The sequence below is a fragment of the Aquarana catesbeiana genome, linkage group LG01 (assembly GCF_042186555.1).
Source record: "Aquarana catesbeiana isolate 2022-GZ linkage group LG01, ASM4218655v1, whole genome shotgun sequence".
NCBI lineage: Eukaryota > Metazoa > Chordata > Amphibia > Anura > Ranidae > Aquarana > Aquarana catesbeiana.
The window spans coordinates 318,126,037-318,140,809 of NC_133324.1; the positions used below are offsets into that span (position 1 = coordinate 318,126,037).

Consider the following 14,773-nt stretch of genomic DNA (forward strand, 5'->3'; position numbering starts at 1 on the left):
GAGGACTCAAAGATGACAGATCGCGCAGTTCTCAGTCATTACTGAGCAGAGAGTCAGTGATTGTCAGTCACCAGCTCTGTGCTCTGCCCCTCCAGCGTTCACGGGAGCGTCAAGCTATGCAGGGGGAGGGAGCGTCTGGCTCAGTCTCCCAGCAGCTCACCGAGAGGCTGATCCAGCTGCCGGTCCTAACATCTGGGTGGATGCTGACTGTAAAATCAGGATCTTTCCTGAGCCTGGACCAGCTGAGTGATGTCAGCCGACACAGGAGTGCAAATGAACTGCATTCCTGTGACCTACAGGAGAAGTATATCCCAAATAGCTTTAGCCATATTTCTCCTTTAACTGTAGTCTCTTTTTTAAATTTCCTGGAAACCAGTATAATAACAAAAAGCTATAGATGGGATTTGACCTAATAATCTATAGCAACAGCTACACACCTTCAGTAGTCACTACCTTCGATATGGTAAACCAACTTTTTTTTTACTCATAACATTAGATGTGTATACAAAAGAATATTATTTTAATTTAAACTCTGGTACAAAATAATTTAAAAGCGGAAGAGTAAATCCAACACAGTTACTAAACATTTTGTAAAGATTTAAGAGTTAGTGATGGTTTCTTTTTCTTCATTTTGCAAATAATCCTCCAATTCTTGAACAAGCGATTTGTCCAGCAAGAAACTTTTTCGGATGCAAACAGTCAGGTGTAGTGGCAAATTCCTTGGAAAGATGGTAAAAAAAAGAAAGTCAGACTGAAAGAAAAAAATAAATCTTAAGAGTGTCCATATATATTCTTAAAATAGTCTACAATAAATAATAGAGCTATACAAGGAATTTAGTTTCTGCAGTAACCTTTAGCAACCATTTATATAAACTTCTTAGTGCAATCACTTAATATTGCCAGTTTCTTTTATCACACATACTCTGGTCTTTGCCACCTGTGTGTTCCCCCCTCCCTTGAGAGGGCTTACGTGTAATCCCACAGGTAGGTGTAAATACAACTTATAGCGAAAGTGGGTATTTTATGTGTATGTTTGTATCCTAGGAGACACAATAGAATGTGTGAGAAAACAGCTCCAAATTAAAGGGATTACCCAAGTTTTGTCAAGTCACCAGAACATTTGTCCCCAGTATAAGATTTTGCCTCACCTCTCGCTATTTGTATCAACACTAAAATGTAGGATTTTCCCTTACTTACTGTCTTGGTGGCAATAGTCACCAGGACAAATAAATGGGAAAATCTCCCCAGCAGGAAGGCAGACTGCAATAAAAAATTGACAGAGGGTCAAATTCTTCCCCACTCTATCCAAAGCTTAAAAAGTGATTGCCTCTACATAGACTTTATCCTTTGAACCAAATCTAAACTTTAGAATAAAACAGAGTTATCATACATCATATCAGGAAAAGTTAAAGAAATCTCTTTAAAGTGGTTGTAAACCCAAAGACAAAGGCATAATGAGCTAGTATGCATTGCATACTGGCTCATTATGAAATACCTTAGATCGAAGCCCCCACAGTGGTCCCGGCACACCGCTGTGGCCGGCGACATGTGACCGGAGCCGCGATGACGTCACTCCTGCGCATGCGTGTGGGAGCCGCCGGTAACGGCACAGCAGCTGAAGAAACGGCACGAGCGAGTGGTTTCTTCAGTGTGCATGTGCCGATGACGTCGGCACATACTGATACTGATGAATATCTCCTAAACGGTGCAAGTTTAGGAGATATTCATGGTACCTACAGGTAAGCCTTATTGTAGGCTTACCTGTAGGTAAAAGTGGTGAAGGGTTCACAACCACTTTAAAGTACCATTTGCTACACATTGCTTCCGTGTTGTGGCATAGATCACATGTGTATGAAGATACCAAAGATCTTGGGTAAGTGCTATTAACAAGCTTTGCACAGTGAGCTGTTGACTGAACAGGTCTGCCTGAAAGCTAGTTCTCTACATTTCTCTGGCAGAACTCAAATGACCAGCACTTTTGCACTGGTCATTTGATTAGGCAAAGAGAAATGTCTTAACCTAATTTGAAATCCTTCTATTAATATTCTTGAAAAAAAAAGTTGAATCCTAAAAGATGATGTATTAATGTAATGTTTTAGTCTACTTTCAGGAATACACTTACATCTTGATTTCTTCATATTGATCAAGTAGGCACGCCATTTTGCCCTGGTATCTCCATCTCCTAAATTCAAGAGCTACTATTTTCTTATGCTCGGTCTTCCACAACATTCCAATAAGGCAGAAGAGTGCACCAGGAAAGCCTGAGAAGATAGTATTACTATTGCATAAATACAAGCAAGAATTTTTTTTTAAAAACATCTCAATTTGTGTTTATATAAATTATGCAAAGATAATGCCTCTATGCAAAAAAACAGCGCTCACTAGTGGAAATGCAAAGTGACATACATAACTACGTGTCAAACGAATTAAACAGTGATATCATTGATCAACATCCAATAAACCACATAAACAAGTACAATTGCTAAAGTGATGATTAAAGTACAAAAAAATTCCAAACAGTCCTCGGTGACATCCAATACGAAGGATTCATCCTCCCTCCTCGCAAAAATCTTCAATAGTGCACCCCAAAAAAAGAGCGAACACCATGTGAGACCAGTAAAGTACATATCCGCACTCACTGGACGTTGTTGCCCCCCCCTATTGCCTTCACTGCACTATGCGGTTGTTCGCACAGGAGGGCTTTTCAACCTTTTTATTAGTGGTGCACCGAAATTTCGGCCACTGAAACATATCGGCCGAAAGAAGAAAAAGGTGCCGATAATGGTGCAAAAAAGTGGACGGTGTCTGCCCAGGGTGCCGCTCATTGCAGGGGTGTCATTCTGGTGGCTCAGAGTCCTCCCAGAGCGGTGATCTCCCTTTGTGTCAGGGAGCTGAATTGTCCAGGCGGCCACAGTAACAATGTCCCACCTCCTGTGATAGACGGCGCATTGATTCAATTCCGGGAAATGTAATCAGTGTGACGTGATCACAGGAGGCGGGACATTGTTACTGAGGCCGGGAAATTTAAATCCAGCTCAGTGACACAGCAGGAGATCGCCGCTCTGATCCGGGCACTGGCGAGCCTGCATCTGACAAGCACTGGCGAGGCTGCATTTGGAGACCGTCATTGCCATGTTTGTGGATGGTTTAAACAATAAATGAGGATTTGGCTTTGCTTCTAGTCAATGAGCATGGACAGCTCATCTTGCCTCTGGAACATAGGGTTTGGGGGTAACAGCAAAGAGCTACTTGGAGCAGAGTCCTTTCTGTTTGATGTTATCCTCGTGTTCTAATAGTGTCAGAAAGTGTAGAAGGAGCTGAAGCTCCAAGTGCGTAGCCTGCCTGTCTGATCGGTACAGCTCTCCCAGATGCCCCCCGTGACATCACTTCCCTGTTTGAAGTTTAGGGAGGTAGACAGGAATTCAGAAACAGTCAGGTCATGCTGCTACCTACAAGAGTTTGGGACACTAGCAAATGGAAATGTTGTAAGCCAACCCCCTTATAACCAAAGTGAACAAGGTGCTAAGGAGGCTATGCAGTATAGATATAAATCACATTTCTTTTTTTTTTTTTTCTCTGCACAAAATATAAATGTTTAATTCCTTATATTAGTAATCCAAATTGTGTGTGTGATTACAGTAATCCCTCTGCCTACCACGGCCCACAGAAACATGGAAGAGTGAACACCAAAAACACCTAGTGGTCCACACAGAGTGTGTACCTTTTTGAATATTTTTTTTTTCTTCTCTTTTTGTCCAAGTACAAATCAGTTTGTCCCAAGAAAGCATAGCTCCGACAACTTGTCTAACTGCATACAAAAATGTTCACCTGCAAACAATATTGGCAAAGGAGCTCACATGACTATGGCTCATATTTGTCTAGGGAATGTTTTCCTGAATCAGGTGCAAATGTGCACATGAATTTCACTAAGTTTTCAAATTTAAATTTGCACTTTTGTTTTAGGAATCAGCCCGATTCAGTTTTTTACACCACCAGACCTTCATTTTATTTTTAAATGAAAGTGAACAGGAAGTCACCTCACCTCACCTCAGGAGAACTTGCACATAATGAAAAACTTACCACCTACATTGGCATCCTTCAGCTCCCCCTCATGCACATCTTCAAGGATTCTTCTCTCAGCCTTGCACCATTTCTTTGAGTCACCGATGATGCAATTCCACCTTGTGCACACTGGATATTATCCTGGAACCCAGTTCTATATTTGATCTCTTACAGAAAGCACACAACTGCTAGGAAAAAGTACCTTTTTGCCAGAAGTGACAAAAAAGTCTCATATCAAAAAACTCTACTTAGAATGTATTTTTACTGTACTGCTTTGAGAAAAACCATGCCAAATACTTTAGCATAATATGTGGGTGCTTAAGAAATAAAAACTATTTCCATCGTGATAACACTCAAATAATCTAAAGGCTAAGTCCACGTTTGTGACTATTTTTCATGTTAACCCATATATCAGCATTCTTGTAGTCCACTGATTACTTCTTCCAGCCCCATAATGGTAATTCTGTACTTCCATGCAGACCAGGATTAGGGGAATACTTTGCAGGAGCCTGTGCATTGCACTCACAATGCATGGATTGCAGTTACAGTGCTCTGCAGACTCTAATGCAAGCAATTATTAAATGCACATTTTTTATTTTCTCATTATGGGTGCAGTTATTTTTTTTTTCCAAAACAATGTCAATAGTGGTGTGGGTGTTCTCTGTATCAGTTTCCCGTAAGCCCCGAAAGGGCATGTCCTTGATGCCCTGGGCTCACAGGATGAGTTGGGGACAGGACAGGATGACAAAAAGGGCAGCACTGAAATGTGGAGAGTTTGAGTATTGCTTTGTAGCTTAGCATATAAGCACTAAAATTATATATAACTCTAAACAATTATAAAATAGATGTTGATATTCCATATTCAAACAGAAAAATCTTACCTTGCATGGCCTGAAGGGCAAGTCTCATGTTCATTAGGGAAATCTTTTTATCCTCTATCTGCAAAAACTGGTGACTTCTGCCCAGAAAAGCTGATGCTTTCAGAACTGTAAATATGTGATGCTCTTTAATGTGATCACTAGCCTTGAAAGATCCTGCAATATGTGAAAAAGAGCATGAGCCCTACATGTGTGATAATAACTGACCTTAAGTGTCAATAGAGGATGTTTAATTTATAATACCCTATAGTCAACTAGGGAACATTGGTGTTCTAATAGGGTTAATTCATTTTCTAATAGAGGGTGCAGCCCTGGTAAGGGGGACTGTCATTGCCATGTTTGTGGACAGTTTAAACAATAAATGAGAATTTGGCTTTCCTCTTTGCTTCTAGTCAGTGACCATGGACGGCTCATCTTGCCTCTGGAACATTGGATTTGGGGGTGACAGCAAAGAAGAACTGCTTGGAGCAGAGTCCTTTCTGTTTGATGTTATCCAAGGGTTCTAATAGTGTTAGAAAAACTACAGTTAGCTACAAAAAAAAAAAAAAGTCCAAAAAGCTACAAAACGAGGCCTGTAGAAGGAGCTGAAGCTCCGAGCACATAGCCTGCCTGCCTGTCTGATCGGTACAGCTCTCCCGGATGCCTCCCTTGACATCACTTCCCTTACGTCTCCACGCTGGTTCCGGCTTCCTGGTGGCCACAGGACGTGCAGCGGACCCTCTGTCATTCCAGCAATGCGTGGGTGCCATTGTTGGACGCTAGGAGAGACCTGGATGACACCATCTACTGGTGAGCCTGTTTTTTATCTCTATCCTGGGAGTGTTATCGTGTATCTTGTCATTAAACCGTGTTTTAAACACTACTCAGGTGGCGCTTCCTGTGTTTTCTCCTTTCTCAGCTACAAAACTCACCAGAGTCAGTAAATTGAACTTTCGTCATTAGGTTTATACACCTAAAAAAAAAAAAAATTAAAAACATTATTTGGGAGCAAGTTATGGCATAACAGAAGCCCATGTAGCAACCATAGGGCCTGGGGTGGAGAAAGGCCCCATAAGGGAAGCCGTTGAAGCAAATTAATAACGTTGAAGTTGACCACTGACACACAGGAGTAATCCAGATTGCTAGCCACAGATCCCTTTCACCTCTGTGAGGTTTGTGAGCTTTTTTTTTTTTTTTTTTCCTTTTTAACTACTGCTTACTAAACCAGTGGTTCTCAACAACCTCAGTCCTCAAGTATCCCCAATGAGCCATGTTTTGGGAACTTCTTAGATAAAATAGCTCTTATCAATACCATGTCATTGATATTGATTTAAAACAGCTGTGCAAAGTGAGGCTCCATGCACACTGGTGTAAAAAACATTGCTACAGGAGTTTTGTGTTTTGCCTGTAGAAACAACTCAATGTTATCCTATGTGTCCATGCACATTAGGACATTTAGAGGCATATTTTAAGATCAACGTTTAGAGGCAGGAAAAAAAACCCTTCTGATTCGCATCTCTGATTGGAGCTTACTGGCAGAAAAAACGTAAAACTCTCCTATACTCGTCTAAACTTTGTACAAAAAAAAATGCTCTATGTGAGCGCATTTTATTACAAAGAGAACAGATGTTTTTTTAAGCCCAGTGTGCATGGAGGCTGAAGGAAAACCTGAAAACATGGCCCGTTGGGGGTACTTGAGGACTGAGGTTGAGAACCACTTTACTAGACCACCTCTTTCAGCACTTGTGGGGTAAAAAAAAGCCCAAAATTTACAATGAAGCTCACCTATGTTCAAAATAACCAGGGAGCTCCCAAGAACAGAGTAGTGAAAAGGAAATTAAGGTTTAAAGTGAATTTCTTGTAAGCTGCCCCACTGTTTCCTTACAAATTATATCCACATCACTGTGCACTGACTATGTTGACAGCGCTCCTACCTGCAAATGACATAGTCATACTCTATATTAAGGCCTCTTTCACACAGAGGCGGCGTAGGCGGCAAAGAGGCACTATTTTTAGCGCCGCTTTACCGTCGTTTTAGTGGCGCTATTCGGCCACTAGCGGGCCGGTTTTAACCCACGCTAGCGGCCGAGAAAGGGTTAAAAACCACCGCAAAGCGCTGCTATAGCAGCGCTATGCTGGCGGTATAGCCGTGCTGCCCCACTGATTTCAATGGGCAGGAGCGGTTTAAGAGCAAATACACCGCTCTTAAGATGCTGCTGGCAGGACTTTTTTGAGCATCCTGCCAGCGCACCGCTCCAGTGTAAAAGCCCTTGGGGCTTTCACATTGGAGAGACAGCAGCGGCTGTTTCAGGGCGTTTTGCAGGCGCTATTTTTAGCGCCTGCAAAGCGCCCCAGTGTGAAAGGGGTCTAAGATCAGTGACAGTATCATCATAGTTGACTCCCTTGGGTGCCACAAAGATGCCAAAGGTCCCAATTAAAACTTTTCTATGCCCTCCTCCCCCTTCATGATCATTATTTACACCCCTGGTCAAATTCAAAACAATCATCAGTTGGCTTAATTGGATACATAAATTATTGGGCAACATAAGTCTACTAAGGGCTAAACCTTCTTAAGTCCAGAAGAGGTTATAATACTGTTTTAGGCAAGAGAAAGGGGCTTTGAAACATTTTTTGAAGATCTGAGCGCCAACATTGCATAAGGAAGGGCAGTTTTCATCCACTGGAGTACAGCTTGAAGCGTATTTTAATTTCTAAACCCCAGAGATACTAAAGAGAGGACAAAAGGGGCTTCATATGGTAAAAAAAATTGACATGCCTATATAAGAGCAAGAGATATATTGTACCTTTATACCAGTGTTGTTTTAATAACCTTTTCAATAATTTTCTGCAGAACTGAAATATTTCTAACTTATAAAAAGCAGTGGTGATTTTGCTTTGAAGTATAACATCTGCAGTTTCCTTCCAAGCACAAACTTACAGCTCCATACAGGAGGGAAGCGAAAGCCTGTGAAGTTGTGGAATATTATTAGAGCCTGTGTCAATGGGCTTTGTACTAGTGTTGATGGGCAAATGCAGTTTCACTCCACATGCATTCCATTTCATCGACATGTTAATTGACTCTTCATTGACATTGATTGCAGTTGACCTTTTTACTATTATTATACAGGATTTATATAGCGCCAACAGTTTATGCAGCACTTTACAATATAAAAAAAGGAGACAATACAGTTATAATAAAATACAAGAGGATTAAGAGGGCCCTGCTCAGAAGAGCTTACAATCTAATAGGGTGGAGCAGGTGGTACAAAATAATATTATTAGCTCAGTTTTAGAGAGATTTCGTTTAAGGAAGTGGTGCGACATCCATGCCGATATGTAAGTTAGTAATGCGAGGGGAGACTGAAGGAGTGAGGTTAGTAGACAGATAGATTTGGGTGTCATCAGCGTATAAGTGGTATTGGAAGCCGTGGGCGGTTATCAAGTGACCAAGGGAGGAGGTGTAGATAGAGAAGAGAAGAGGTCCAAGAACAGAGCCTTGGGGGACCCCCACAGAAAGGGGCAATGGAGAGGAGGAGACAGTTGTAGGTGACACAGAAGGAGCGCTGCGATAGGTAGGCAGAGAACCAGGATAGAGCAGAATCTCGGAGGCCAAGGGGATGTAGTTTATTGAGAAGGAGCGGGTGGTCAACGGTATCAAAGGCCACAGAGAGGAGCATGGAGTACTGGCTGTTGGTTTTAGAAGTTAGTAAATCATTAGTGAGTCTTAGTAAGGCAGTTTCCGTGGAGTGCTGCGAGCGACAGCCAGACTGTAAGGGGTCAAGAAGGTTATTTTCACTGAAGTAGGAGCTAAGACAGTTGTAGACTAAGCGTTCTAGAAGTTTAGAGGTGAATGGGAGCAATGAGATGGGTCTTAAGTTGTTCAGGTTGGTGGGGGTCCAGTGAGGGCTTTTTAAGTATGGGAGTGATCTGCGCATAAATGAACAAATGTGTGTCACCGGCTTTAGAGTGTGCGAGGAAACCGTAGTACCTGGAGGAAACCCACGCAGGCACAGAGAACATGCAAACTCCAGGCAGGTAGTGTCGTGTTTGAAATTCGAACCAGCGGCCCTTCTTACTGCTAGGCGAAAGTGCTATCCACTACACCACTGTGCCGCCCCAGTTGCACCGCACGCTGGCACGGGATCCACACGGCGCCATTCCCACACTCATTACCAACTGCTGGAATAGCTTGTGTCGGCCTATGGGCACCTGGAAATGTGAGTGTAATATTATCTTTTTAAATTGAGTATTAATAAAAAATAGTTTTTACATACTGCGCAATGATCGTTGTCCGTTTCTCACGAGGAGGACATGGTCTATATATAGCGCATTGGGGTCAGCAATAATACGGAGTATGTGGAGTGGTTATCTCTACTAAATGAACCAAAGGCGCAGTTTAACTGGTATCTGGTGAGTGGCTAATCCAGGTGGTGGTGTTCCTGGCACTAAAGTGGTGAAGGGGTCACGAAGAGTTACGGATAATATATACTACAGAAATCTTGGCAACTATTGCACATTGCACTTTGCACATGAATTTGGACAATATAGTCTGGTTATAAATGTCACACTAATTTTGTATATATTTATGTTGTAATTTATGTAAAATACACCCAGTAGGGTGAGTAATTGGAGCACTACTGCATGTAGTGATCTGCGCATGTTTAGAGGGGAGGGGAAGGTGCATCTAGAGAGGGTGAGACCTTCATCTGACTTGCTTTTTATTTCATTTTTAGCTGCAATTTGCATTGGTTTCTTTTGGTAATGGGACAGCTCTGATGTAAACAAAAGCCCAATGATGACACATGCCCGCAACTGCCATGTAGATGAACTTTTTAGTACGGATAGGCTCCTTTCCATGTGCTGATTTTCAGCTGGATACACAAGAGGAGTGTTTGCCTATATATTCCCTAAAATATTTACCTTTCTACACACATCTATAGACTCCCTGGAATATTGTGGAATTGTATCCCTATTTAATAAGGAATGACCGCTGTGTAGATCCAGTTGGACTACAGTTTGGCCTCTCTTTTAAGAGGAGAACATGAAATATGCCTGACTATTGCTTTTATTGCCTTTATAGGACATGTACAGCATCCACAACTACTAATTTGTCTGGCTTGCAAATACTTTATAACATTTACACCAAAGACAATTTTTGTTCCTACTTCTTGTGGTTGGGGGCTATTATTGTACTTTGCAGGACTCTCTGAGTGGAATCTTTTGGAGTTTATTAACCACTTGCTGACCAGCCGAAGTCATTATACAGCGGCAGGTCGGCTCTCCTGCGCAAACCGTCGTTGGTATACGTCGGTCTTTGCACAGGAGATAGCGGGCGCGTGCCGTTGGAGCATGCGATCGCGGTGTACAGAGGCAGAACGGGGAACTGCCTATGTAAACAAGGCGATTCCACGTTCTGCCAGATCACGTCAGAGATCTTTTGTTCCCAGTGATTGAAAACAGCAATCTCCGTCATGTCCCTGGTAGCCCATCCCCCCTACAGTTAGAACACACTTAACCCCTTAATCGCCCCCTACTGTTAACCCCTTCCAGGCCAGTGTCATTTTTACATTGATCAGTGCATTTTTATAGCACTGATCAATATAATAATGTCACTGGTCTCCAAAAAGTGTCATCTGGGGTCAGATTTTCTGCTGCAATGTCGCAGTCCCGCTAAAAAAAAAAAAAAAAAAAAATTCACAGATCGCTGCCATTACCAGTAAAAACTATTTAAAAAAAAAAGTTCCTAAATCTATCCCATAGTTTGTAGACGTGATAACTTTTGCGCAAAACAATCAATATACTCCTATTGCGATTTTTTTTACCAAAAATATGTAGAATAATATATATCAGCCTAAACTGATGAATACATGTGTTTATATATTTTTTGGATATGTATTAAAGCAGAAAGTAAAAAAAAAAAAAAAAAAAGGTTTTTTTTCGGTCTTTTTTCGTTTATAGCACAAAAAATAAAAATGGCAGACGTGATCAAATATCACCAAAAGAAAGCTCTGTTTGTGGGGAAAAAAATGTCAATTTTGTTTGGGTACAGTGTCGCACAACCGTGCAATTGTCAGTTAAACCGACGCAGTGCCGTATCGCAAAAAATGGCCTGGTCATTAAAGGGGAAAATCCTTCCAGGGCTGAAGTGGTTAATACACTGGATGTCTGTAGAAGTCACAAATATAGGCGTTTTTGTTTTGTTTTTTACAAATTATAAAAACCATCAGTAGCGTTAGCTGTAAAAAGCTGTATAATGAGTTTTGCAGTAGCGTTTTTCAGCAAAACTATACTCCCACAAAAGTTTATGGCTCAAATATGCCGATACAGTTGTGCTCATAAATTTACATACCCTGGCAGAATTTATGATTTCTTGGCCATTTTTCAGAGAATATGAATGATAACACAAAAACTTTACTTTCACTCATGGTTAGTGTTTGGCTGAAGCCATTTATTATCAATCAACTGTGTTTACTCTTTTTAAAATAATAATGACAACAGAAACTACCCAAACGGCCCTGATCAAAAGTTTACATACCCTGGTGATTTTGGCATGATAACATGCACACAAAGTGACACAAAGGGGTTTGAATGGCTATTAACCACTTCAGTCCCGGATGAATTTACCCCCTTCCTGACCAGTGCGTTTTTTGCGATTCGGCACTGTGTCGCTTTAACTGAGAATTGCAAGGTCGTGCGACGTGGCTCCCAAACAAAATTGATGTCCTTTTTTCCCACAAATAGAGCTTTCTTTTGGTGGTATTTGATCACCTTTGCAGTTTTTATTTTTTGCACTATAAACAAAAAAATAGCGACAATTTTGAAAAAAAAAAAAACGCATTACTTTTTGCTATAATAAATATCCCCCAAAAATATTTTAAAAAAAATTTTTTTCCTCAGTTTAGGCCGATACGTATCTACATTTTTTTTTTTTTTTTTTACCAAAATCGCAATAAGCAATAAGATTGGTTTGCACAAAAGTTATAGCATTTACAAAATAGGGGATAGTTTTATGGCATTTTTATTATTAATTTTTTTTTTTTTACTAGCAATGGCGGCGATCATCGATTTTTATCGTGACTGCGACATTATGGCGGACACATCAGATATTTTTTTACACATTTCTGGGACCATTGTCATTAATGCAGCAATCAGTGCTATACAAATGCACTGATTCCTGTGTAAATGACACTGGCAGTGAAGGGGTTAACCACTAGGGGGCTAGGGAGGGGTTATGTCCTGGGTAGTGTTACTAACGGGGGGGTGGGGGGGGGGGGCGTGGCTACATGTGACACGTCACTGATCTCTGCTCCCGATCACAGGGAGAACGGGGAGAAGCTTGTTTACATTAGCATCTCCCCGTTCGTCCTCTCCGTGAGGCGATCGCGGGTATACCCGCGGCGATAGAGTCCACGGGACCCGCGACCCGACTCACGGAGCTCTCGGCCGGCGTGCACGCAATGACACGGCAGCAAATTCAAAGGGACGTACGGGTACGCCCATTTGCCCAGCCGTGCCATTCTGCCAACGTACATCGGCGTGGGTCGGTCAGGAACTGGTTAAAGGTAACCATCCTCACCTGTGATCTGCTTGCTTGTAATTAGTGTGTGTGTGTGTGTGTATATATAAAAGGTCAATGAGTTTCTGGACTCCTGACAGACCCTTGCATCCCTCATCCAATGCTGCACTGACGTTTCTGGATTCTAAAGTCATGGGGAAAGCAAAAGAATTGTCAAAGGATCTGCGGGAAAAGGTAGTTGAACTGTAAAAAACAGGAACAAAAAAGATATCCAAGGAATTGAGAATGCCAATCAGCAGTGTTCAAACTCTAATCAAGAAGTGAAAAATGAGGGCTCTGTTGAAACCAAACCACGGTCAGGTAGACCAACTAAATTTTCAGCCACAACTGTCAGGAAAATTGTTTGGGATGCAAAGAAAAACCCACAAATAACTTCAGGTGAAATACAGGACTCTCTGAAAACATGTGGAGTGGCTGTTTCAAGATGCACAATATGGAGGCAATATGGACTGCATGGTTGAGTCGCCAGAAGAAAGTCATTACTACGCAAATGCCACAAAGTATCCTACCAAACAGCACAGAGACAAGCCTCAAACCTTCTGTCATTTGGAGTGAGTTAACAAGGGCCAATCCTACTGTGAAACACAGAGGTAGATCACTGATGTTTTGGGGATGTTTGAGCTACAAAGGCACAGGAAATTTGGTCAAAATTGATGACAAGATGAATACTGGAGGAACATTTGCATTCATCAGCCAGGAAGCTGCACATGGGATGTACTTCCAACATGACAATGATCCAAAACACAAGGCCAAGTCGACCTGTCATTGGCTACAGCATAATAAAGTGAAGGTTCTGGAGTGGTCATCTCAGTCTTCTGACCTCAATATAATTGAGCCACTCTGGGGAGATCTCAAACGTGCAGTTCATGCAAGACAGCCCAAGAATTTACAGGAACTGAAGGCTTTTTGCCAAGAGGAATGGGCAGCTTTACCATCTGAGAAGATAAAGAGCCTCATCCACAAATACCACAAAAGACTTCAAGCAGTGATGTTAAAGGGGGCAATACACGGTATTAAACTTTTGATCAGGGTCATTTGGGTAGTTTCTGTTGCCATTATGATTTCAAAAGAGTAAACACAGTTGATTGATATTAAATGGCTTCAGCCAAACACTAACCATGAGTGAAAAAAGTTTTTGTGTTATCATTCATATTCTCTGAAAAATGGCCAAGAAATCATACATTCTGCCAGGATGCCATGTAAACTTATGAGCACAACTGTAAATGCTGAATAGCTGTGTTTTTTAACTTCTATCAGAGTAAGAGCGTTTTTACAGCTAAAAAAAAAAACCTCTTAAAATCCACTAGTTCTGGGGTTTTTTTCCAGCCAGAAAATACCCCAGCCAAAAAACGCTAACAGCCTATGTGTGCATGGACACATAGGATAACATGCTGGGGAGTTTACTGGCTGCAAAAAAAGAAAAAAAAAAAACATCTGAAGCCAAAAACAGCTGTAAAACATCCAGTGTCCATGAGGCCTTATAATCAACTGAAAGCAATGTCAATCTTAAAGCATAACTCAGTGTAGTCAAAATTAAATAGCTTACAAGCAGGCAGGCCATTTGTCAAAAAAGTGAAATGCTTTTTTGACAACAAAATAAACTTACCTGTCTGTATGTGCAGCTCAGTTTACATATCGGCATGGCGCCTTTGTGACTGAACCCCTGCGCATGCGTGGAGTTACATCATCCTACCAGCGGCATCGCTATGGGGGTGTGGCCTGCACCCAGGTGATACCAGGGCTTTTTTTCAGCTGGAACATGGCAGAAGAGAGTTCCGCCATCTCAGGCGCTAACCATGTACTTTTCGCTCAATACTGTCACTTCTAAACACAGAAGCCAGGTTTCTGTATTTAGAAGTGACAGCGCTCCTGACCGGTCGCTGCACTGAACCCCTGGGAGCAGCTGGGGTACTACTAATGCCAGCCACGTACCGATTCTCGGTACTCGCAGCATATCTCCCCGCTGCTGCCTGTTACACTAAGCCAGGGAAGCTTTTGCTACGCGGGTCCTCCTCCTCGGCTCTGACGTGTCTTAATACAGATCATGAGGAGGCGCCTGGGAGGAGGGGTATCATCTAGCCCACAGCATTGAGCTGCACTGTATCTGAGGTCTGTGTTTGGAGGGGAAATTTGGGGGGATAAATGAAAGTGTGCTAATTAAACAGGAAGGGGGATGGGTGTCTGTGCTGGGAGGGGGAAGACACTCAAAACAGTTCTGTCAAGGATGGTGATTTGGGGGTGGAACTCTGAACCCAGCGCCCACCTGAACTCTGCACCC

At 42.0% G+C, this 14,773-nt stretch overlaps 1 protein-coding gene across 4 annotated transcripts in view; it reads right to left on the reverse strand.

The window, feature by feature from the left end:
• Nucleotides 1–501: 501 nt before the first annotated feature.
• The window catches only part of FANCG (FA complementation group G), a 48,801-nt gene continuing 34,529 nt past the window's right edge, over nucleotides 502–14,773 (reverse strand). For all 4 annotated transcript variants that reach the window (XM_073629931.1, XM_073629904.1, XM_073629912.1 and 1 more), the window contains 4 exons: nucleotides 5,852–5,892; nucleotides 4,944–5,096; nucleotides 2,123–2,261; nucleotides 502–719 (listed from right to left, as the gene is read on the reverse strand). In XM_073629931.1, coding sequence (XP_073486032.1) covers nucleotides 599–719; nucleotides 2,123–2,261; nucleotides 4,944–5,096; nucleotides 5,852–5,892 — 454 coding nt within the window. In that variant the 3' untranslated portion in view covers nucleotides 502–598. The remainder of the gene's footprint in view (nucleotides 720–2,122; nucleotides 2,262–4,943; nucleotides 5,097–5,851; nucleotides 5,893–14,773) is intronic.